General features: G+C 47.5%; 3 protein-coding genes across 8 annotated transcripts; 1 reads left to right on the top strand and 2 right to left on the bottom strand.

Moving 5' to 3' along the window:
• Positions 1 to 462: 462 nt before the first annotated feature.
• Positions 463 to 2,185, bottom strand: LOC118506852 (argininosuccinate synthase). Its single transcript, XM_036044581.1, has 3 exons — positions 936 to 2,185; positions 731 to 837; positions 463 to 652 (listed from the first exon to the last, which is right to left on the bottom strand). The coding sequence occupies exons 1-3, from the start codon at positions 2,002 to 2,004 to the stop codon at positions 554 to 556; spliced, it is 1,275 nt and encodes a 424-aa protein (XP_035900474.1). The 5' UTR covers positions 2,005 to 2,185; the 3' UTR covers positions 463 to 553.
• A 236-nt stretch (positions 2,186 to 2,421) lies between these two features.
• On the bottom strand, positions 2,422 to 9,691 carry LOC118506850 (fasciculation and elongation protein zeta-2). Its single transcript, XM_036044580.1, has 5 exons — positions 8,539 to 9,691; positions 6,078 to 6,436; positions 5,743 to 5,997; positions 5,582 to 5,668; positions 2,422 to 5,497 (listed from the first exon to the last, which is right to left on the bottom strand). The coding sequence occupies exons 1-5, from the start codon at positions 9,057 to 9,059 to the stop codon at positions 5,415 to 5,417; spliced, it is 1,305 nt and encodes a 434-aa protein (XP_035900473.1). The 5' UTR covers positions 9,060 to 9,691; the 3' UTR covers positions 2,422 to 5,414.
• An 882-nt stretch (positions 9,692 to 10,573) lies between these two features.
• On the top strand, positions 10,574 to 23,779 carry LOC118506861. Of its 6 annotated transcripts, none has more exons than XM_036044597.1 (10): positions 10,574 to 10,907; positions 12,644 to 17,876; positions 19,016 to 19,239; positions 19,327 to 19,667; positions 19,758 to 20,346; positions 20,613 to 20,816; positions 20,891 to 21,070; positions 21,134 to 21,473; positions 21,554 to 21,717; positions 21,814 to 23,779. In XM_036044597.1, exons 2-10 carry the CDS (start codon positions 13,536 to 13,538, stop codon positions 21,908 to 21,910), a joined length of 6,480 nt encoding a protein of 2,159 aa, XP_035900490.1. In that variant the 5' UTR covers positions 10,574 to 10,907; positions 12,644 to 13,535; the 3' UTR covers positions 21,911 to 23,779. The 6 variants fall into 6 exon arrangements, with proteins under 6 accessions (XP_035900490.1, XP_035900485.1, XP_035900486.1 ...); XM_036044592.1 differs by having other exon boundaries at positions 10,574 to 10,883; positions 21,814 to 23,136; XM_036044593.1 differs by lacking the exon at positions 10,574 to 10,907 and adding an exon at positions 10,917 to 11,091 and having other exon boundaries at positions 21,814 to 23,136.
• Positions 23,780 to 23,991: the final 212 nt, after the last annotated feature.

Genomic DNA, 23,991 nt, shown 5'->3' on the forward strand with positions numbered 1-23,991 from the left:
CTTTGTGATTTTCGGCATCTAGAATTAACAAATAAGTCTCGAAAATTGATTAAATTTGATTTCCTACTCCTGGAGTTTGCTCTTTGGGTTACGAGTGGGGTAGTGATGGTTCCGCGATGCACGGAACTACTATTCCGTTCCATTCCATTCGTATCGGAACACCGGCCATTCTAAGTTACTGTTATTTTAAAAATTTGGAAATATTTGGTTCAATTGTAAAATACTTTAAAATATCAAAAGAGGAAGTAAACGCATCCGTTTCTGAGTAAAATATCTACCCTGTAGCGATCTGATATTCTTAAAAGAGCATGGCAGATTTATAGATTCTTAAATCTTGCTCCTAAATTAGTCAATATTCCTGAGTTTTCCCGCCTTCTAATATTATTTTTGGGAAACGGCCTAATACGGGTTTCGGGTCCCGCCGCAAACCGATAGAAAACAAAAAAGAAACAAAACAACTTATTTGCTGAGTTACGAGTTGTGACTGTTTTATTGGCAGACAACATAATTGGTCCATATCCGATTACATTTTATCCCAGGGCGAACCGATACTTTAAATAAGTTTCATATCCGATTCCGTGCGCGAGAAATGTTTGGTCATGTTGGCCGTTCCAAACACTCGATGATGTTCTCGCAATCGAACCGCATTTATCTGAAACAATAAAAGGGAAGGATCGAGAAGATAAAACAGTGTACGATTGTCAAAATGGCCAGTACCGCAGTTCGTTACCTCGATGAAACCGGTCGATGAATAGGGCGAAAAGTTACCATGCACCTCCATCGAGGCCAGTTCTTGGTTGTATACGGAATTTATCGACTCCCGGGATGTGACCATTACTGTTTCAGAAGAAAACGAAAGGAGTCGGACGGTTAAATTGCTTTTCCTGTCTCCCCCCCCCCCCCCCCCCCCCAGATATTCAAACGCTGTTTCTTACCATGCCCCTTAAACATTTCCACCACAACCTTCCCGGACACGTGCTTTTGCGATTCGATGATGCACTTGCGCACGTACTCAGCTTCCGGCGCGTACCAGTACCCGTTGTACACGTAGTCCGCCATCCGATCGGCCAGATACTTTTTCACCCGCAGCACCTCACGATCCAAGCAATAAATCTCCAGATCCCGATGGGCACAGTGCAGCACCGTTACGCCGGGCGTTTCGTAAACACCGCGCGACTTTAGCCCAATGTACCGATTTTCCACGATATCGATACGCCCCACACCGTGCTCACCGCCGGCCTTGTTCAGGAAGGCCAGTATATCCAACGGTTTCTCCATCGTTCGGCCGCTGACGAGCTCCGTGACGCGTACCGGCAGCCCCGCCTTAAACACGATCTCGGCCACGGTCGATGTGTCCGGCGCACGGGACGGCGATTGCGTTAGCTGATAGATCTCGTCCGGTGCGGCGACGGACGGGTCCTCCAGGATGCCCGATTCGTAGCTGATGTGCATTATGTTAGCGTCCATCGACCAGGGCGCTTTCGGGGTGGCACTCACCGGTATGTTTGCCCGCTTCGCATACTCGAGCAGATCGGACCGGCCCTGAAAGCGTTCGCAGAACGTTTCCATGCGCCACGGTGCGATAACGCGAATCGTCGGATTCAGCGCGTAACAGCTCAGCTCGAAGCGTATCTGATCGTTGCCTTTGCCGGTGGCGCCGTGCGATATGTAGCTGCAACCGCGCTGGGCCGCCACGTCCATCAGCCCCTTGGAGATGCAGGGCCGTGCCAGGGAGGTGCCGAGCAGGTAGCGATCCTCGTAAATTAAACCCATCTGCACCGCGGGCCACACGAACTTTTCCACGAAGAAATCCTTCATGTCCTTCACCACCACATCGGTGGCACCGATTTTGAGGGCCTTCTCCCGGGCCGCTGCAAAGTCCTCCGTTTGGCCAACGTCCGCCATAAAGCAGATCACATCGTAGTCTTGCTCGAGCAACCACTTCAGGATGCAGCTCGTATCCAAACCGCCCGAATAGGCTAGCAGAACCTTTTCCTTGCCCATCGCTTTCGTACGGTGGCTGGCTGCTACGGCGGGTTGAAGAGAGCCCCTCTAGCTAAGCTCTAGTTGGTAGGAAAGGCCTGTTGATGACTTTCGTTGATCTGCCCCCCGATCTGGTCGGCGGCTGTGCGCTAACTGTGGCCAGCCATCAATTGTGTTCGGTTCGGCTCGACATAATATACCAACTGTGTCACTGATAATGATAACCACGGGGTTTTGATCCTCACACGTACACACACACCCCAAATCCTTGAACATGGTGTGTCCATACACCAACTCGGATTATCGCCCATTCGTCGACAGTATTATGCTGACCCCTAACCCACTCCGGGGTGGATTCCCAATCGGATGGCGACAAACCCCTCGGGCGGACGTAAACAATAGTTTGGATGTTGTTGTCGAGAATTGTGCAATGTTTGATTATTTCAAGCAGTTTTATTTGCCCAATAAATGTGCGTGTGTGGTATGTAGTTTTGTTCTGTTTGTCTGTGTTTGCTGTTTTGTCCTTACACCTGGCTTCACCTGGCTTCGTGTTATACATTTTTTATTAACACCCAAATGTACTAAGATTCTAATATTTTGTTGCGCCTCAGCGTTTTTTTTCCATTTTCCTGCTTTCTTATCTCTTCTATTATATGTTTCTCTTTCTTTACTTCTTTCTATTGCACGCTACCGTCCGTTTCTCGCGTATCTATTGCAATTAAGTTTTTTTTCTTATTTAATTAATTTTGCATCATTTTTATTATATTCTTCAGCTAGAAATTGAACTCACTTACACCTTCCGTCTGCCCTCTCTGCGGCGTCCTTAACATTTCCTAAACGCTCAATTCGGTGCTGGATGATGCTTTGGGAGCAGATTTCGGGTACGTTGTATACCCCCTGCGATCGGTTTGTTGTTTGTTTCTTTGCCAACGAGATAATTTCATTATCTATTGCTATTTTCCCACACACTACGAAGCAGTACTTCTTCACTGCGTGCGTGTGTGTTTCTTGTTCCTTCCTTCTTCTTCTTCCTTGGGTTTAGTTTTTCTTTTGCTTTTTCCGTGTAATCTTGTTTCATTTGCAGAATTGCTTAAAGTGTGACTTGCTGCTTGTATGTTTAGCGCCCTTTTTCTATTTCTTTCTGCCTTATCACTTTCAGCAAGAGATTATTGAGATTCAGTTTAAAAATTAAGCCATGTAAAAGAATTTTCATGAACACTCGATGTTATATAGAGGGACGCTAATGTACGCAGTTCTCGGACTTGGTTGTTTGGTTCCTATCCTATTGGTTTGTGTTTTTCTGCTGTCTTCGGCTCGTGTTATCTGTACCATTATTGCTACATATGTAAGAGATGAAAAATAATTTGCGACCGAAAGAGCGCGTTCTCTGCCCAGCAATGAAGATCGGGAAAATGGTTGTTTGTTATCGAAACATGTTCTACAGTAAGCTACAAAATGTACAATTTGCATTTCATCAATGGAACAGCCCTCTTACGTTTTTTTAGCAACGAACCACCTAGTGGGTGTGTAAGCATTACCGACCGTTGACAAAATGATGAGCCTTTGCAAAGGGATAAGGCGTATAAGCTAAACCCAAATGGTATGCGAAGAGCGGAATTTAAAACCGTGACAAACGAAGGCGATCTCTTAACTACAGCATTCCCTACCCTCCGAACACCTTAGTGGATTTGGTGCTCTATTCAAACACGTCTGTACATTCTTTCCACAGACAGCGCATCATCTGCTTGCCAAGCGTGATCGCTTCCAGCATGCTTTTCGTGCTTTGGTTGATTTGCTGTCCAGCTTCCAGGCGATTTAGCGATCTACATCCAATTGTTTTTTTTATTCAAATATATTTATATATATACGTTTCGTTCTCAGCTTTTCCCGTCGCACAAAACACGTTGCGTGTGTTAATAGGTATTTCATTTATTTTTATACGTTATGTGAGTACGCGACACTACCACTCGACACAAATCTCGAAAAGCTCTAGAGAGAAAGCGTAGAGGGGGGGATCGGATACCTCTTCGATTACGAGGTGTGATTACTCAAAACTATATGGCCTTTTTGTCTCACCTTCTCACCTGAGCAGTGCCTGATGAGTTTGTGTTGCGTTGCATAGGTTGAAGCTGGCATTTTTATAATTAAAAGTAATAATAATAATGCGATAAACGCGTGACTGTGGTCGTGAACACCACACCGTTCGTGTGTTCACTGTAAATAGCAATATGACTTATTAGCAAAAGAATATAATGCACTCTTCCGTAACAGCTACCGCTACTACTATTGCTCCTCCTGGACTCCTGCACCAATCAAAGTACAACAACTACCAAAAAAAAACATAAAGGAACTATAACGCGGAGAGGAAAAGAAAATTCGCTTAATTTAAAATAACTGAACACGTTACTTGCCGTGCTGTGCCGCACATTTCAACTTCAATCGTATGACTAGCGTAATTGATGGGGAAGAAAATGGAATTCTTCACCAGAAGCGTGCTTCAAAAATGGATGATCATATTCGACCTCGGTTCTGCCATTTCCCGTCTAAAACCACATGGCAATACGTTACTGGTTCGTGAAGCACCCCACCACGGTACCACCTTCACTTTTGCTCGTTTTGCTCGTACCAGAGAGCATAATGGAATGTGTCGAGGAGACTGTTCTCGATCGGTACAAAAATTGTATGAGGGATGTCGTGCGGTTTTTCAACAAACGCATCTAAAAGCAGCAATAAATAGGCGGAGTATTTGATCATAATATTTGTTTTCCGAAGGGGAAGTTGAGAGGGATAGAACGAGAGAGTAATATATGTATATTAAAAAATCTGTCCCTTTGAAGCAATCGCCGTAGTTCTATGTGCGCTGTTTGCCATTTTTCAACCATCATCATCATATAAAGGGTGATAGAAAATTGTTACACCACGACACAGTTTATCAGCGTTTAGTTAAACTCGACGTACGACACGTCGTAGGTTGTGTATGCGTCCTCTTTTTTTTTCCTGGTGCGCTAAATAATACACACAAGCAAAACACAACAGAATCACATTCGTCTGCACCACAGCCGAGTTTGTGCAGAACGAAGAACGAAGCAATGGGTTGCTGCTGCTCACCACGACAGCACTTAATTTCTACACAACACTAGAATAAATGTAGCACTGTCACCGCCCTCCAGCTGGCAACTGATAAGACTATAATAGTAATGCTTTGCGCTTGATACCGGAAGTTAGGTATTTAGGTATTTCTTTAGTTAGTGTCTGCTGTCTATTTCGTTACTATTCTGCTAGCATATATCTATATATGAGAGCTTTGAAATCGTGTACAAATTACCTACACCCAACAACCAGCCATCCATCCATCCCGAGATACGTGTACGGAGGAGCGTCATGGAGAGCAGGAGACGATGGCGACCGATCGTCATACCCGTGCAACTCGCTTACGTTGGACAGAGCACCTTCAGGATGTAGTCCGTCAAAAGTGTAGGAACGGTTGGGCTGTCTTCGTTGATCGCTTTCAGTACTAAAATTAGGGGGAGGGGGGGAGTTACAAGACGAGATCGGATCAGTGCCAGAGTGTGAGGCAAGTGAGAGCAGTTTTACTTACTTTTGATCAACACTTGAAGTGTTTGATTATCGGGTGTGCTGTTCAGCTGGTAGGGAATAACCGTTGTGAGATACTTGGGATCCATACCTGGAAGAGGGTGGAGTTGGAAGAAAGGCATGAAATGCAACATATCATAGCAAAGCTCGTAATGCAACACTAACCCGTACTGTTTGCTGTCCCGGCCGAACCTTTACCACCTCCGGCGCCCTTGCCCTTCTTCTTCTCCACATGATACTGACGGCGACGGTTCTGTACGGCAAGCAGCAACGAAATGAACGTGTTCTTGAGCTCCTTCTCGTACTCGAGCTCGTCGCGCAATGCTAGCTCCGAGATGAGCGTCTCGGAAAACTCGCGTATCAGCACCTCCATCTCCATGTACAGCTCATTCAGCTGGGTAATCGAAAGGGAACGCAGTTCTAAAAGCCCAACAAAAACGGGAGAAACGCACATCAGTTAGAGCGGTAACGATACACGAACACTGGCATCGGGAACTTACTCTCTTCGTACAACGGTGAGCCGAGCACTTCCTTTGCCTTTTCTATCACCTCATTCTCGAGCTGCCCATCCTCCGAACCAGTTTCGTCCATGATGTCATCGATCTCCTTGATCACCTCGTCCGCCGTCTTGATCGGTTCGTTGTCAGCGTGCAGTCCGCCCAGTATGAGCGCGTGCATGTCGAGATCGTTTGCGACCGCCTCGTCCTCGGAGCTCAGATCCTGCAGCAGATCGTCGTCCGGTGTTCCCGGTTTGCGCATGCCAAGGTTTAGCGCCGGCACGTGCATCTGGCGTGCGTACGTTTTGGACCAATCGATCGGCAGAATGTTGCCAAAGTTGCCCGTAATGGTCCACCACATCCTGTAAGCGTAATAGCATAAATAATGCTTATTAGAAATAGACTAACAGTGAATAGAAATGGGAGTTAAAATATTACGGATAAATCTACAAGCCTCCACATATTTCGCGAGGTTCTACTGCAGAAGACCGACACATTAGACAAGACGCTGTTAAAAATCTATCGATGTTCCAGCTTTTTGACGATCAGTTGCTATTCTGCTGTGGCTGCTGTATGATAGACTTTAGTCGCTGCTGAGATCAATTGTTCATCCTGGCCAGCTTATTCTGCACCATTCCGATGGATGCTCGAACCTTCGATCAAAATAAATGTCTTCCTCGGCAGTTTATACTGCACATTGAACGAACCCATAAGGATGACCGGAAGAAGGACAATCCTGGTAGTACTAAAAAAAATCCATAGCTGCTAGAATCTTGAAAATCAGTCCATGTTGGCTAATGCATTCATAAGCATTGCCATTTGGCTTTCAACTAGATTTTCGCTACCGTAAATCTTGCGAAACAGAAAAAAAAGATTTGTTGTCACTGGTTCAAGGTCGAGAAGCCCACAGAGAGTGATGGGCTTCGTTACACTTCCTTTCGCGATGTAACAGCGGGTCTGCAGTTTTGTGTCACCAATCCTTCTTCCTATATGCGCTCGTTCGCGCCTTCACCATACCGTGAACCAATAATTTGTCAGCCTTAATGCCTTTTGGCCTTTGCCAAAGCACATTGCGGGGTAGTACGTTTTCCTTTGCTAACATGAGTCATTACGAGCACATACACACACAGTGCGGACGGTGTGCACATGTTGAACGTATCGATTGTTTAGATAGCAGCAGCAGCAGCAAAAAACAGCAATAGTAACTGCTAGTAATCCTGCTAAGTTATTCAACGTTAACTACTCTGAAGTTGCTTTCATGTGTAAGCTTACAGGGTAGAGAATGTCTCACAGGGCAAGAGTGATGGTTTTTTTCACGCTTTATATAAGTACCCTAGCCGTGGAATGAAACATTTATCCAAAAGCATTAATCGTAACGTAGGCTTGTTTGTGGTGGCCCCCTTGTTAAGTGTATCACAATCCATAATAAACCAAAATATAGCCTAGAGGCCACCATTGCTGGCCATTTCGCGCTGCCGGTTTTTGCGTATTACATAAAATAAGGAAAAAAAACCCCCTGAAGAGGAGTATCGAACGAATGCAAATCGAATGCAGCAACAACAACCAAAAAAAAACACTCCATTGTTATGAATACATTCGCTGCGCATCGCCGATACATATGTATTGCAAATCGTTGCACAAAAATAGCAGCAGCACGAGATATAACCAACTTTCAATGTAATCAATGTTTTTCACCAGTGTGCAGCGTATATTGATTTATTTTTTTGCACACAACATTGGAAAAAAAAGATAAATCCGCCACGCGCGCTGGATGGATGGATGTTTGGTTGTGAACATATTGACTGTAGAGACAACCGGAAACCCCTGATTAGAATCAGGAAGGAAGCCACAGCATTCACCACGGCCATCAGAGTAGGCCGTGCAGAAACTTTGTTTGCCAAAGTTTTCGCAACCTGCTTGTGTGTGTTGTTCTTGCGCAAAGTGTCACTTGTTTCCGCGACGTCGACCAGCGCTATCCGTTGGTGTGTGGAATTTAGGCAATTTCGGAGTTCGGCAATTTTATGACCACGGGGAGTCACAACCTGCCAAAACTCGGCTCTCCGTTATACTTTCTTCTTTTAGTAGGGCCATCTCATGTTTCACGAGCAAACGGTGCATTGGACAGTTTGGAGAAAATGTTTCAGCAGAGTTCAGCGCTAAATGAATTGCCTTTCGTACGCCTCTTCTTCGTACGGATGACGGCCCTCCCACCTGCCTCCTCGTTCTCCGCACCATCGGGAAACAAAATTAAACTGATGACTAATTTTCTTCAATCGCTCGGCGGTGGCCCTCCCTGGCTACCGCTGTCGCACAGAAATGCTGCTGTGCGTGGTGGTAGCAAACATACGCAAATTGAGAGCAGAGGCACAGCAATAATAGCGTGTGTGTCTCACTTGCACCGCGCTAGAATTACGGGTAGTCGGGGAGATGATGACTGGGTGGGTATCGCCCTCCCAACACTTACTGGCATTCGTTCATGATTTCCTCCTGCGAGCGAACCTGCACCGGGGCCAGCTCCTCGACCGATTGCTCGTAGTTGCCGAAGCATTTGGTAATCTTCTCATCGAACGTGTTGACCAAATCCTCCAGGCTGCCGGTGAACGCTTCCGCAAAGTCGATGTTGTCTTTGATCGGTCCCACCTTGATGTTGTTGTTGTTGGCGGCAGTGGTGTTCGTCGTATCGTCACCACCGTCGTTACCGCCCCGTACGGTATCGTCCCCGAGCAGCAGGTTGTCGTTCAGCTCGTTCAGATCGTCATCTTTCAGATGTTGCTGCTGCTGCTGATTGCCATCCAGCGAACGGAGCGATTCCTTCAGATTGTTCAGGTTCAGCGTGTCGCTGATGGAAACGGTCGCGGCCTTACCGTTCGTGGTAACCACATTCGACGATTGGTACTCGACCGGGCCCCACTCGTCACTCTCCTCAAACTGTGCCAATGGTGCCTCGAATTTGAGTTCGGCCATCTTATTAGCCAGGTCCCGCATCACTTTTTTATTGCGCAAAACTACACACTCGCGTCTGTTGTGGGGGGGTGGGAGTTGGGCTGAGAATGCACGGAACGGAAGGGTGGCACGAGTTCAATAACAGGCAGCTATTGTTTTTCACAGCCTACTGATGATGGTGCTGAAGAAAAATGCACATTCGCGATGGTGTAGAGGACAGTATGGGGCAAAAATCACAACACTCTTTTCCGTTTTTCCGGAGGGGACACACCGCCAAACTTTCTCTCTTCAGCGAATCTTTATGGGCAAACGCACGCACATCCCACATACACACACCAGCACACACGCCCGTTTTGGGTATCAATTCCTATCCGAAATGGGGACCGTCTGCTTTATCACACGCACAGTGCTGGCACACCAAATTTTTCACGCAAATCGTAAATCTAACACCTACGAGCCCCCAGGAACAAAGCACTACCGAGCACTGGACGATTACGCCGCGACCAAAAGCACTAATGTCGGTCGGTCGATAACGCAGTGCCAGTGGCCAATGTTGTTCGTTTTCTTGCGTGTGTGTAAAATTCTGCACCAAAGCACCCTTTGAAAACTTGGCCCAATGTTTTGCAACCAGAGCAGGCAGGCGAGAGTTTTCTTTCTCCAGCGCGCAAAAGTGTGAGCAGGACAGCAAACAACAATCCACCAGGGTTGAGGCACGGTGGGTGGTCCATCGGACACGCGCAAATGTCATTGGGATGACATTTTGATACATTTTTATAAACTTTATGCACACAACTAATGTTTTTCTGTCTATCTAAATTTTTAGCAAAAAGCGAACAACATTTTACCGGCGAATGTGACCAAACTTTCCATTAAAATATAATTTGTTTGTTGCATTTGCAGGGGGCTGCATTTGCAGTGCATCTGTGTGCATACACCAGAGTTGTCAAGTTCTCAAGAGCAGGAACGGCTAACTTTTCTAAGTAAAAAGATCATTTGGAAACCTCCGATTTGTGGTGTTGTAAAAATGCATCGTGCAGTTTTTATCATAATTTTACTTCCAAACTCTTGGGTTCTGCATCAGTTTGTTGTGATTAGAGAAATATATGTTGTTAAATAAATTAATTCCCCGTGACTAAAGGATATTCGCGGTAGGCTCGAGGACCCCTTCGGAAAGATCATAAACAATAGGATAAATCATATCTGCAAATAACGGTGCGTAAAGCCGAACATCCTGCTGTAGTTGAGAGGCTGTATGATCCTCTTCCTCTGTACCGAGGAGCCCATGAAAATAAAGCAAAACTGCACATTTGATCGTGTTGCGATTCTTCAGCATAAAAGAGAAGCAACGTTCATATTGCAAATGCAGGGCTGATTTTCAGTGCGACTGCTTGGGTGTGTGCGTGTGTTTGTGTTGCAAAAACAAAGAGAGCGAGCGTGTGTTGACGGCCGAAACCGCGACCGAGTGAGAGCGAAAACTCTGTACACTCTTCCTGTTCATTCCTTGCCAGCCCTTAACAACGTGCTTATCGACGCTTCGTGCACCCATACACTGCCAACCAGGTTGCGGGTGTGTGCGTGTGCAGTAGTAGCTGCAAAGAGAGTATGCGAAGAAAATCCAGCATTGCACACTCTTCTTCGTGTGTCCCGGTACCTCTTCTGGTGGTGCCCGTACGCGCACAGGCAGGCGAGGGCATCGGGCAGCAGTTGTGCGCCAGGAAAAACCAATGCCAGTCCCAACCTCAGGTCCTACGATACTCGGTCGGTGTTGATGATGGACGCAATCGGTGGATCGTGTGTAGTTTTTTCTGTGTAAAGAGTGCAGAAGCGTGCCAGCCAGTATCCTGCGCTACAAATCCCTGGCAGTAGGTGGGTCAACAACAGCGCAAGAAGGTAGTGGTAGCTTTATCCCTGCGAACGGGGTTTAGCTTACATATCGTATGGCTAGCAAAGGGGAATGATTGTTTTGTGCGAGCGCGTACAGAGCCAATAAGAAAATGTCGGACGTGTGCGGTGAAGATCAATCGATTAGATGCTGACGCGAGTAGTACTGTGGTAGCACGGCAGAAGAAGTAGTGTAAGTAAACCAGCAAGTTCTTCTACTCCGCGTACCGCAGCTATATTCTGCACAATGGTGAACGCGCTAGAGGTGTAGCAAAGAAGACTGTTGTATTGCGTCGAGAGGTGCGGTGATGATAATATTATCGAGACGACACACCGTGTGTGCGAGAGCAGATTGGCATGGATGATATGTTGCTGCTGGTGCTGCTGCTGCCAATTTCGGTGGTGTGTGTGCACGGCTGTATGTGTGCGCGTTTGCAAGATTTACCCCGACGACACAATGATGACGGTAATGATGATGGTGTACGATGATATCCCGCAGAAGGTGATCGTGCGTGATTGGGAAGAGTAGGCCCTGGTGAACCTGGTTGGCGTGTGTGTGTGTGTGTGTGTGTGGCGGTGGAACATACAATAAAAAAGCAACCTACTTGTGCGAGGCATGTGTGCTGCTTGGATTTCGATAAGAAGTGGTAATCTTTATGCTGCGTAAGAAATTCGATCCCCCTAAAATCGGTGGACAAAACACAGTTTTTCGCCATCTGCCTTTGCCCCGGCTGCTGCTGTACACGGGTGCGCTCTATTATTCCGTTTCGGGAAGCAGCAGAACTTCCCATTCATCCCGGTGGTGTGAAAACGAAAGGTGATGTGAAATCGAAAGTAATAATGCTTCTGCACTGCTGGGAATGGGCGCTCGGAGGAAGATGAAGTGGAGGAAGGAAACCCCCGATGCCCGAAAGCTTAGCCCGTTGCGTATGTGTATATTGTGAGTGGTGCTGCACGCCAGAACCGCCGGATCAATCGAACGCTTTCGCGGATAGAGCGGTGTATTATTTTTCCTTCATTCTGCTCACTCGCTGCTGGTCTTCAGCCAGGGCACACTTCTATATGAGCGACATTACTGCTGCTGGTGTGCGCGTGTGTGTTGGTGTTGTGTGTGTGCGAGAGGAGCAGCGTTTATCAGCATGGCCGAGAAGCAGCAGCAGCAGCAGCAGCAGTGTGCTATTTGATGCGACGGCGAGCCATTTACCCAGCCGCGCGGAGAGTGTGTGTGGATAGTTAGTTTGCTGCTCGATCGAAGAACAATTTTATTGCGTCTGCTGTATTGTGCTTTTCGGTTCCTCTGTTTTTATGCACATCAAGGTGCAGAAAAACAAAATGCGTTTTCCATCGCCTACTTGGCTAGTCTGGGATGACTTTCCCAGCTTCCCGCAAAGAACACCCGAGGAGCTCTTTTCTACGGTACAGGCGATCTTCGGGCAGGAAGAAAATTAGTGTGCAGCAGCAGCGAGTGTGTGCTACTTGAATTAGTTTGACACTTGAAGGTTTTTATTTTTTCACCCCTTTGCGTATTGTGTTTCCCTTTTTCTTGTGTGTAGATGGTGGGGTAGGGGGGGGGGGGGGAGGGATCATTACTTTTCTACATACTTGGGTGGATGATGTTGTTGAACATCATCATTGCAGCCTGTGTCCGTGTCGTGTATGCAGAATAGTGGATGCAGATTTTTATAGCTATAATTTGTTTTCTTCTTCTTACTCACTCCTCGCTCTCACTTCCACCCGCCCCGCAGCGTGTTCCTGCGAGTGAAGGATGCATTTTGCACCACCAGCGTATGTGTGCGTATTTTAGTGTCGATAAACACGGCCCCGCAGAAGTGTTTCTATGCTGTAATTGTAGCAGCAGCAGCAGGCAAAGAAGTTGCTCGCGTATTGTGTGCTCTGTCGTCAGTAAGCGTGAAATACAAGCGAATCTCGTTTGGAAGATGATGATGCCCTAGTTACTAAGCTACCCGTCTGGCATTCGGCAGTAGTAGTAGGCGAAAAAAAGGTTCTGCAACCTCCTGCGCTTACTACGACGTTCTTCCGATAAGTGTCGTGTAACTATAGTTTAGCGGCCAGGGAGACCGAGAGTGTGCATCCTCAACCTACCAGGATGGGCTGCAGATAGTGTTCGATCAATCGATCCCGCATAATCATTGTGAGTTTCGTGAAGGCAAGTGTACGCCCAGCGTGTACATGCGATAAAAATAAGTGAAGAATAAATTGCTACTTCGAAAAAATAAAAACAGTGAAATATTGTTAAGAAGTGATTGTATGATGATGAGTTGTTGCTGCTGCAAATCTTCGTAGCCTGCTTTTAAACCATCATTTCTCCTCCGTACGTGGTGAAAAGTGGTGCGTGAGAAATGAGTAACATCTCATGCATGAGCATGGTGAGAAGAATACAGTGAGTGACGTGTGTGTATCTCACCGTGAGGATGAAAATTAAAAGGAGCGCAAAACAGGGTTGCGTAGCAAGAATGCGGTGTTTGTGTACACTACTTTGGGTGGTGATGGAAGCTGGGCAGTAGCTGCAAAAAAAAAAAAAAAAACATACGCGAGATAGTACGCCTCTAACAACACAGTGAAGGTATATTGAGCTAAAGCAAAACAGAAAAACAACCGCGACAGGACACGCGAACGATGGATTTCATCGGTGATCTGCTAAATCAAATGTCGTCTGCCTTCAATCAGGAGACGGCCATTCCCAAGAAGGAGGAGATCTCGATGGATGAAACGCTCAAGTGGCGTGCGCTCAAGAACAATCAGTTTGCATCCCGAACCCGTTTTCCCCATCAGATAGCAAGCGGCACCGGGAGCGGCGGCAGCACGCGCGGTGGTTTGGCCAACGGGCGCAAAAGTGGAACGACGAGCGGTAGCACCGCTTACAGACAGCGGCGCCAAACGGCTGGAGGAACCAGTAGCGATAGCAGATCGGCGGCGACAGGGGACGACGGCAGCAGATCTCCGGCTTCACTGCTCGGAGAGAACGGAACGCTGACACACGAGGCCGCGGCAGATGAGGAGCAGGAGGAGGGCGAGGGAGGAGAGGACATTGAGATAGAAATCGCGAAGGATATTAGTGGCGAGGAGTTGCAGGAAGCACTGAGCGGGCTCAGCCAGCTGGTGGAAGTCGAATCGGAGGATTTTGGAGCAACGCTTGAGATTGAAGATCGCATGGAAACGGGCGAGAATAGTGGCGATCTGCTGCTAGAGGAGGAAAAGAAAAGCAGCCCGACAATGGAGGAGCAACGCATTGCTATGGAGACTGAGATCGGGCTGGAAGATTGTAAGGCGGAAGATGCGATCGACACAAAAGTGTCACTAGAGGTGCCATATTGTAGTAGCGCTAGCGTGAGTCCAACGGTGCTGCTAGAGCAAAAGGACATAGTTAGTGAGCAGTTAGTATTGCTACCGAGCAAGTGTGACACGGATGAGACGGATGCTCTGATGGAAACGGACGAAACGCAGGAGTCGAAGACATCCAGCAGCTTGGAGCATGGTGAAACGGTTGCTGACAAAGGTTCTGGGTGTGATTTAGTAGAATCTAAATCAGCTGCACAAATTGACGAACAAGAGATCGCGATCGACACTGCTAGTAAAACCATTGGGGAGATCGATGCTGACGCCAAAGTCGGAGAGAATGACGTCGAAGATCACGCGGGAACTAGTACTGTTCTAGCTGATCCTGACGATGTACCAATGCTGGGCGATGTGCAGGATGATGATGATGAAGATGACGTGCTTATTATTAACACGGATGACGTAGACGAAGTAGTAGAGCTGGCGGAAACATCAAAAGAAGACGAAGATGATGAAGAAGAACTATCGAAAAATGACGATCATGAGACAACGACGGTGGTGCTGCAGTCAAAAGACGTTGATGCTCAATCCATCGGAGAGGAATCAATAGAAAAGCATGAAGCAAGCGAGCCAGAATCGGATGCTCCTGGTAAAGGGCAGAATATAGCTGAACGTGTAGAGGAAAAATTTGACCCCAAGGAATCGGCTGACGCAGCGAACCGAGATGTGGACCAGGATCGTGATCGATCTTCCAACGATTGTGATGAGATCAAGTTTTCCGATTCTTTAAAAGTATCCTTAAGCGGAAACCAAGCAGAACAAAATGATCCTCCTCAAACACCAGTGGGCGAAAAGGTGGAAGAAAAGACTGAGTCTACCATGGTGGAGGAACATAAAAGCAACGCAAATAAAACGGACGAACGGTCGGAGAAAGAGGCGTCAAACATTTCGATGGAAGTTGGTGCTGAAAAATCCGAACAACCAGCAGCATCAGCAACCGCCGGTCGAACAACGCGAAGCAAGAAGATAACGGCGACGGTTTCTCCCGCGGCCAATACATCACCTCCAGCCGGAATCACTGCCATTACGACGCAATCCCAAAGACGATCGCAGCGCTTCCAGAAAGACTCGACGTCGGTGGCGTCCTCCAGTGAAGGTAAACTGAACGGAGAAAATGCCGTCGAGCCAATGCTGATTGTAAAAGAGGAAGATCCTGATGATACAGTGGCACTGAGGAAACGGGCTTCCGTTGGGGCAACAACTGCTGCAGAGACTAAGCTGAAAGCGGGCGTTAAGTCTGACCGAAGTTTGCGCAGCAAACAGCAAGGAAGCAGCGTAACAACTCAACCCAGCAGCAGCAGTAGTGTGATGACTCGCCGTGCTTCGGAGACGATAAAAGCTTCTCCAGACGAGTCGACCGATACGCAGGATGGGCCGGATGCAGACAAAACGATGGCCGGTCGTCGGGGAAGAAAACGTTTGAGTCAGGATCGATCGGCAGCTTCGTCGGTCGTTTCTAACGATCCAGTCACTCGCACGAGAGAAAAATCGACGAAGAATGAGGAGGTGCCCAAGCTGGAATCGTCAACCGTTGCTGGACAGGGCCGCGTAAGTCGCTCGGGGTTTCCCGTGGAACCGGACGAAAACGATACCGGCGGTGCCAAGGTACCAGATGCGCCAGAACCAGAAACAATGGCACAGCAGCAGCAACCGGCGCAGCCGCAGCGTCGTGGACGAAAGAGGAAAAATTTAAACGTCTCCGACAAAGATAGCGCTACACCGACAGCTGCACCGTCCGCTGCGTCCGGTTCCGGTGCAGCAAGCGCGGATAAGTCACTGCTCCATCCGTACAAACGGGCAGCTAGACAGTCTAGGGACGGAAGCGATGGAATTCTTGCCTCAGCTTTGGCACGTCGTGATAAGGTAAATTCGCAAGGCCGCCTATCGCGCCAGATCAAGCTGTCCGCAAAGATCCTGGCCAACGAAGAGCTACGGCAGGGGTACGAGCAACAAAATAATGGACGCATTATAGTTGCCCCCGAGCAACACGTCGCTGTCAATCTAAATGAGGACGAACTTTCCACGTCCGATCGCGATCGACAGGTTGAGTCACAAGCTGTTGAAAAGCAACGTAAACAGGGGCGTGATGCTAACGATTTTTCGATCGCCAGTTGCAGCACAATCGGTAGCAGTTCCGAGGACGTAACGCTGGTGTCGGTGAGCTTGCCGGCACCCAAGCCAGGTGTGTCGGGGACGAAACGAAACTTGACCGTCCAAGATCCGGATTGCGCCGCTTCCTCCTTGACCCAGCACCAACAGAATAAGAAACTGGTAGCAGCAGCGTCTTCCTCCGAACGAACGACAGCTTTAAAACGAACGCTCAAACAAAATGTTTCCAATGCTTCGTCCTGTCCCAGCGTGGAGACATTTCTGCAGCAGGTACGTTCGCTGCGTCTCGGCACCAACAGATCGCCCGAAGAAAATCGCAAGCTCAATCGTCGCCAACAGAAGCGCATGGTGAAGATGAAGGAAAAGTTTATGAACTCACTAAGCCTGCGGCGTCGCAGTGCGCAACAATCTCGCAGCGGAACCGAGGGCGACGAATTCGACGTAGAAGCGTCCGGTGGTGAGCCGGAATCGAGCGGAAGTGAAGCAGATTTCGTACCCACGCAGAAAATCGGCACGGTCGGTAGGCCGAGCGTTACGCTGCGACTTCGTAAGCCGGAAACACTGCTGGAGAATCATACACGCAAATCGACAGGTACTGCTAACCGTATGCCCCTGGTGACGCTACCGAAGGCTGTACAGGGCCTCACCAAGCTGGCTGTGAATGCTGGCCGTTCGACGGGCTCCGTGCGTCCGTTGGTCGGTAAGCAGACGAACGGAAAGGTAGCAACAGCTAGCAACGGTCCCGGAAAGGCACGCCAAACGTCCTCGAGTGCAGTCATTTTACCGGCCGCAATGACCACTTTGGGTGTACGATCGTCGGCCCCGAAAACGAATCCAACAACCGCCTATTCGGGCGCAACTGCGCCCGTTAGCGCTGCAATGCTCAAGGATAAAGAAACGGAACAATTGCAACGGTCACTGCAACGACTGGGCTGTGAGGTCACGTTGATACCTACGACGGGCCGTACCGCCGAGCCACGTCCTGGCGGCTCTGCTACACCCACGGCTGGTCCATCCCGGTCGGTAGCAAGTCCTTGGCCACTGCGGCGTGTAAAGGATGGAGCACCAGCAGCACCACAACGACCCCGTTCACAACAAAATTCAGTCACACCACAGCTGACGCTGCCCGGCACGATCTCACCCAGCTTGCAGATCGTGCTGGACGGTGCAGGTTCACCGCCGGTGCAGGGCGGTGCCGGCTCTTCCCGGATGCTTTCGTCCAAAGCAGCTCCGATCGCGCCGCCACCATCAACATCATCATCCGAAAACCTCGTCTGCCATTGCCGCCAAAAGTCGGACATTTTTGTGGCGAAAACGGTCGGAAATGGGTACTGCACGGCGATCGATGACATCGATGGACAGCACATTGGGTGCTGCAATGAGTTGTCCAACGATATGCCAAACATGTTGCGGCCGAGCCCGAGAGTCAGCTTTCAGCTGCTCTGCAACATGCACCGGAAACGGCTGGAGGACCATGGTTGCTGTGCCATCTGTGGCCGATTTTGTACGCAGGTATGTGGCATTTGTTGTTGTTGCTCTAAAAGATATCAGTTGAAAAGATCTTTCTTTCACGGTGTAATGTTCGCCTATAACGTGTCATCGAAAGAGGATGTGTTTCCACGTGTCGATAGCTTGCTCTTACTTTATCCAGACGATCGTTGTACAGAGTGTCTAGAGACGATGGGTATGAAGGTTTCCTGACCTAACAGGAAACGGTACAGAAGAAGTGTACGATCAGCGGCAATTATCACATGTGTTTCAAAGGTGATATATGCTTGCACAGACACTGATCGCTTAGTATAGTTAGTCCGCAACTGATCGGGCCAATTCGGACAACCGCCAGTAAAGATTCGAGTGCCAGAGGTGCTGAAGAGGGGACTGGCTGGTAACAGTTACCGCACAGGGTTATTATTAGAATCCGGTCAACTCACTGTTCTCTCCGTTCGTTGTCTAGGTATGGAGCAGAATCAAGAATGCATTTTATTCACAATCTCTCTGGTGTAATCTATCCGATGGATTTCCTGCTTATAGTTGGATGGAATCGTTTTACAGTTGGAATAGTTTCTTCTGCTTGATTATATATTAAAGCGAAAAGTGTTAAGAAAGAAGGCATTTAATAGGCCTAGATATTTTCTTTTGTAGCTGATACAATTGTTCTATTAGCTGCGTAGCTGTCTTCTGCTCTTTTTCTATCCAAAAAATCATAAATCAATCTGCATGTATGTAGTTGCCTGTATTCACTAATAAGTTTATAGAATTAATAATTTTGTTTTGGGCAGTGCAACAAATCCCACCAAACAGTGGCGTTTGAAGACGCTGAATTAACGATAAAACGATATGGAATTCACTTCCATTCTAGAAGTGACCCGAACAGCCATTTCTGATCATCGGGAATGTTTTACGAGCAAGCCAAGTTTTGTTATTAACAATAAAAGCATTACTAAATGCGATTAAAAATTGAAGAATCCAAACTTTCTGGCTTTTACGAGATGTTGCAGGACTGCTTCCCGTATTTTGCCTACTTTGGCTAACAAGATACCAATGACTTTGTTATGAACATTTCCTACTCAGCTATGTATGGCCCACATAACTAAGTAACACATCAAGATCCTTCTTTTAAAGTCATATTTGTTTGGTTTGCATTCTCCCAGGGGAACTTTGCCATGTGCAAAAGTGCGCACATATTCCATCCGCATTGTGCTGACAAGTACATGCTCAACACTCCGTACAATCCGGCCCGCCCAGAAGACTATGCCGCTCCAACGCTGGTGCTGAAGTGCCCCCACTGCAACCAGGAATGCCCGAACAGGGAGATTGAGGTGAACATCCAGCTCACATCGCCTCCGGTGCTGCTGCCCTCGCGGAAAAGTATAGTGTAAGTAATTCTTGTTAAATACACGCAAATCGTAAGTCACTAAACGAATAAAACTTTCTGCTCTCCCTCTGTCTCTCTTTCTCGTAGGAAACCTGCCAAAATGACGGTTTCGAAAACTGGTGGCAGCAACAGGGCGAATGGTGCCAGCGGATCCACCAACGTTAGTGAGAGTTTCCGTACGACCGTCAAATCGTTGGTACCGCGAAGTTTGAAGAACATGCTCTCGGTGGACCACAGTGCGAGCAATGGTGGGGGTGGCAGTGGCAACACTTCTCACGCAACGACCTCTACCAGTGCTAGTAGAGCAAGTTGCACCGCTAAGGACAGCACTCCAGGAGCTGCCGGGATGAAGAATCGTTTTACGGTGAAAGATTTTTCGTACGCTGTTTGTACGAAGAAAGACGATGCGCGCGTGTCGGAGATCATCAGTAAGTGTAGTGTCCATGTATCGTGGTGTGCTTTGCATCTACTCAACTACTAATGTTTCGCCACTTTTCCCCCCTTTTTCCTCTCAATAGCTTCCGGATTCGATATTGAGACACGGTTTCGAGAGTATCAACATGGTACCTGTCTGCATGTGGTGTGTCACCACGGTACGCTTGCGATGGCCTACCTGATCATGTGCCGTGCCCGCTCGGTGGACTATTTAAACATTGTCGATCGGGAGCTGCGTACGGCAGTGATGTGTGCGGTGGCTGGATCGAAGTGCGATATCGTGAAGCTGCTGTTGGACAGTGGTGCCGACGCAACACTCAAGGGTCCGTACGGTATGACCGTGCTGCATGTGGCTGCCAAGCTTGGGCAGCACGCGGCCGTCCGCACTATACTGGAGTGTGCGCGACAACGGTTGACCGCGCGCGACCTGATGGCTTTCGTGAATGCGGTCGATAATGGGCGGTGGACGGCATTGGCCTGGGCTGCTGAGAACCGGCATAAGCAGACGGTGGAGCAGCTGATCTCGATCGGGGCGGATGTGAACGTGTGCGATCGGCTGAACAATACATCCCTGCACTGGGCGGCCCTGTCCGGGTGTTCCGATACGCTGTACCTGCTAATGACCAAGGACTGCAATCCGAATCTGCAGAATACCAATGGAGAGACACCGCTGTAAGTGAGAGAACGAGCAATTGCGGCATATTGCATGCCATCTTACGTCTGAAAACGCCGTAGAATCATATAATCTATTCGAAACAAAATGTGGAAAGTTTCGTCGCTTGTTTTGTAGAATTCTTTTCGTGACTATTGCTGTCCTTCTCCTTTGGGCAGAAAAGCGGCATTTACGTGAAAAGCGTAAATGCACTCGATTTACGCACAGTTTCCAATCGTCTTTCCCAATTTTCAATACTAAGGTGAATTTTTATTTCCCCTTTTAGACATATTGCTTGCCGTCAGGGTCATGCGGAAATTTGTGTGGTACTGCTAGCGATGGGTGCCTCCTTGAATATTCGCAACACTTCCAATGAGCTGCCACAGGACATCATCGAGGATCCCAATAGCGAGTGTGCAAACATAATAGCAGCGAACGTAAAAATGCGCAGCCTGTCGAACAACTTGAAAGAAACGCACATACTATGCAGGTATGCACGGACGGGCGGACGTTGGATTCTCTGGAATGGCACCCTCTATTAATGCTCAACATTAATATTTGCAGCGATGTATCCAACGGTAGGGAACGGCACCCGATACAGGTCGTGTACTATGCCAGGAATGCTAACGAGCGGCAGCTTTCCGTGCCGAAGTTTAAGTACATCCAGAGCAATGTGCAGATAGATTCACGCATTACAATAGAACCTGAAACGCGCCAGATGCCCGTATGCTCCTGTGTGGATAGGTAAACAAGGTGGCCCACTCTCTATGATCAGTAAGTGATGAGTTTTTTTTCCTCTGCCCGTAGCTGCACATCGACGGAATCGGAGTGCCTCTGTTCGGAACGTACCTGGTATACAGACGATGGACGGTTGGTGGCCGATTTTAACTACCTCGATCCACCGACGGTTATCGAGTGTGGCGATCTGTGCGACTGCAATCGGATGCAGTGCCGAAATCGGGTTGTGCAGCACGGGCTCGACATACCGCTGCAACTCTCCTACATCCCGGGGAAGGCTTGGGGAGTGCGCACGATGTTGCCCATCCCGAAGGGCAGCTTTTTGGTGGAGTACGTCGGAGAGATACTGTCGGATGAAGCTGCCAACCATCGGGTGGACGATAGTTATCTGTTCGATCTTGGCAATGGTGTAAGTAAAAGGCGCTCCCCACGTGAGCGAGAATGTTGCGTTTAATGTTTTTCCGTTTTTTTCGTTCTGTAAAAATACAGTTTTGTATAGATGCCAGTGCGTACGGAAATGTGAGCCGCTTCTTTAACCATTCCTGTCAACCGAACGTTTCGCCCGTGTCCGTGTACTACGACCATAACGATCAGCGGCACCCAAGGGTAGCCCTCTTTGCCTGTCGTGACATCGATGCTCAGGAAGAAATATGGTAATGGCGTCAATATCGAATATTTGAACCGCTTTGTTTTCCGAAAGGAATCTCTTAACTAAAACCACTTTTGGCTTACTCATTTCGATCTTTTAGCTTCGATTACGGTGAAAAGTTTTGGATGGTAAAGCGAGGCTCACTGGTGTGTCGGTGCAATACGGCCAAATGCCGCTATCGGCAGGTGGTGGAGTAAGGCCAAACACGGTCTAAAGGACATTCACAGATTGCAGCTTGAGCACGTTACTCTCATTCACGGAAAAGAGCGCACGATGGATGCGCATTGGTTCAAGGATTGTCAAGGGCGGTAGTAGCGATGATGTACTATTTATTTATTTTTCTATACACCATTAGATAATTGGTAGGCAGCGCAATCGATAGTGAAAACGAGGGGAACCACTTTGTTGTTGTTTCCTAAACATTAGGAGGCGTGTACAGACAAAACGCTCGCTTGTACAAAGAGGATGAAAAGTTTGATTGCACATATGCAGGAAGCGTGAACGACGATTTCTACAGATTAATCAAAAACAAGGCATAGGCACGAATCGAAATTGTATCACAAACAAGCGGAGGGATAAGACAGAAGGCATCTTCACCGCATGTCTCCCTGGGCCATGCATCGCCATATCACACACATAGTAAATTAATGTAAGAGTCGCCATGTCTGGTGTCGGTTTTTTGCTTCTTATGTACAGATATGTGTAAAGCCAACTCCTTTTAAAACGCGTTTAGATAAGTTTTATTTGAATCAATGTTGCCATTACGCGCACTACGAAGGAACGGCACTGCAATATAAGTGTGGCTAGACAAGTGATGGTCAAGGACAACCAATCAGTGGAGCCATTTGGTTGGCTGTGTGTTGCTAAGTTACAGAAGAAAATGGTAAACTGATTGCAAATTGCAACACAAATGAACGGCTGCTGCAGCAACAGAAGCACAAATGATCGATGTACCCGCTCGTGCGAGTAGGAAAAGTCAGCTAAGCTACGTACAGCAACCTTGCCTTGTACGTATATATATGCATGTGTTTTGGTGTTTTGTGTGACAGTAGCTTAAGGATTTCTGTGCTTGAAGAGGAGTGGTGTTTTAGGTTTAGTTAGATTCAGTTTAGGGGCGTGAAAGGAGACGACAAAACGGACGATCGTGTTTTAGTATTAAAAACGAAAAGCATACCATATGCCATATTTAGTTGCCACCGATTTTATTTGCTATTAGTTTGCTAAAACCGGCTAGGGAAAAGGAATGCAAGGAAGCTTTACATTAGAACGGTTGCCATTCGGTTTTAGGACACTTTACCACTTTAGTTTTAGCTTAGGCATATTTGGCTGCTGTTTTGCACAGACTAGACAATACACAAATAAAACAAACTCGATTTGCTTTGTGGTCACAAAATCGAAACCAAGGAACGCATCTAATCACACACACACACACATTGTTCAACTCATCCTATACCATCACGACGTTTGCTAGCGCGAGTATAATTTATCCGTTAGTTAGAGGCATTTTGTGTTTACAATCCCTTCGTTCGCTTTTGTACTAACATTTGGTGGCCATTTTATCGAGATCGATGATATAAGCATAAGCATAGTAGTATACGAGTAATAATTCCTGTGTGAATCATATTTTAACTAGCACGCTACACTACCAAAGCCATGGAATCGTGTGATTCTTATTTAGTTTAGTACAATTCTTTTTGCTGCAAACACTGCTATAATGGCTGTTTGTTAGTTACTTTTACTTTTTTAGATTTCACAGTATCGAGCGTACGTAGTTCCTTTCCACGGTTCGTTCATTTTGCCAGTTTCGCCTTGCTTTTATTGCCGACAAACCGCTCTGTGGCTCACATTTGTAAGTACACGCGTGTATTGATGTGCTATATGCAAGGAACTAAATAGATAGAACCGTAAGATCGAGATGAGATGAGATGAGATAACGAAAAAAGAGAGAGAGAGAGACGAAAAATGCAGCGAAAGAGAGCTATAACATATTTAGTGTGGTAGATACATCAAGGCATCTTTAAGAATGTAAAAAAAAAACAATAAATCAATGAACTAGTAATGCAGTATTTTGAATAGTCCTGTTTGTTTGGTGTGTTCAGTATGGTTAAGAGAATTAGTTTCTGAGGGAACTTGACAGTTTTGTAGCCGAATGTTTGCCGCTTTGCCGGTTCAGCTTGTTATCTGGTCGACAGCAAATATTTCATATCGAACCGCAGTGCATTATCTCATCTTTCTGACGGAAGAGAGGCATCCTTAAGTATGATCAATGTATGATCCT

Source organism: Anopheles stephensi, chromosome 2, assembly GCF_013141755.1.
Source record: "Anopheles stephensi strain Indian chromosome 2, UCI_ANSTEP_V1.0, whole genome shotgun sequence".
Lineage (NCBI taxonomy): Eukaryota > Metazoa > Arthropoda > Insecta > Diptera > Culicidae > Anopheles > Anopheles stephensi.

Coding starts and splice junctions, on each gene's coding strand:
- LOC118506852 (XM_036044581.1), bottom strand. CDS start 2,004: ATGGGCAAGGAAAAGGTTCTGCTAGCCTATTCGGGCGGTTTGGATACG. Junction 838..935: donor GGAAATGTTTAAGGGGCATG/GTAAGAAACAGC, acceptor CTTCTGAAACAG/TAATGGTCACATCCCGGGAG. Junction 653..730: donor CATCGACCGGTTTCATCGAG/GTAACGAACTGC, acceptor TTATTGTTTCAG/ATAAATGCGGTTCGATTGCG.
- LOC118506850 (XM_036044580.1), bottom strand. CDS start 9,059: ATGCGGGACCTGGCTAATAAGATGGCCGAACTCAAATTCGAGGCACCA. Junction 6,437..8,538: donor GAAATCATGAACGAATGCCA/GTAAGTGTTGGG, acceptor TTACGCTTACAG/GATGTGGTGGACCATTACGG. Junction 5,998..6,077: donor CTCACCGTTGTACGAAGAGA/GTAAGTTCCCGA, acceptor TTGGGCTTTTAG/AACTGCGTTCCCTTTCGATT.
- LOC118506861 (XM_036044597.1), top strand. CDS start 13,536: ATGGATTTCATCGGTGATCTGCTAAATCAAATGTCGTCTGCCTTCAAT. Junction 21,071..21,133: donor GTATGCTCCTGTGTGGATAG/GTAAACAAGGTG, acceptor CTCTGCCCGTAG/CTGCACATCGACGGAATCGG. Junction 21,474..21,553: donor TGTTCGATCTTGGCAATGGT/GTAAGTAAAAGG, acceptor GTAAAAATACAG/TTTTGTATAGATGCCAGTGC.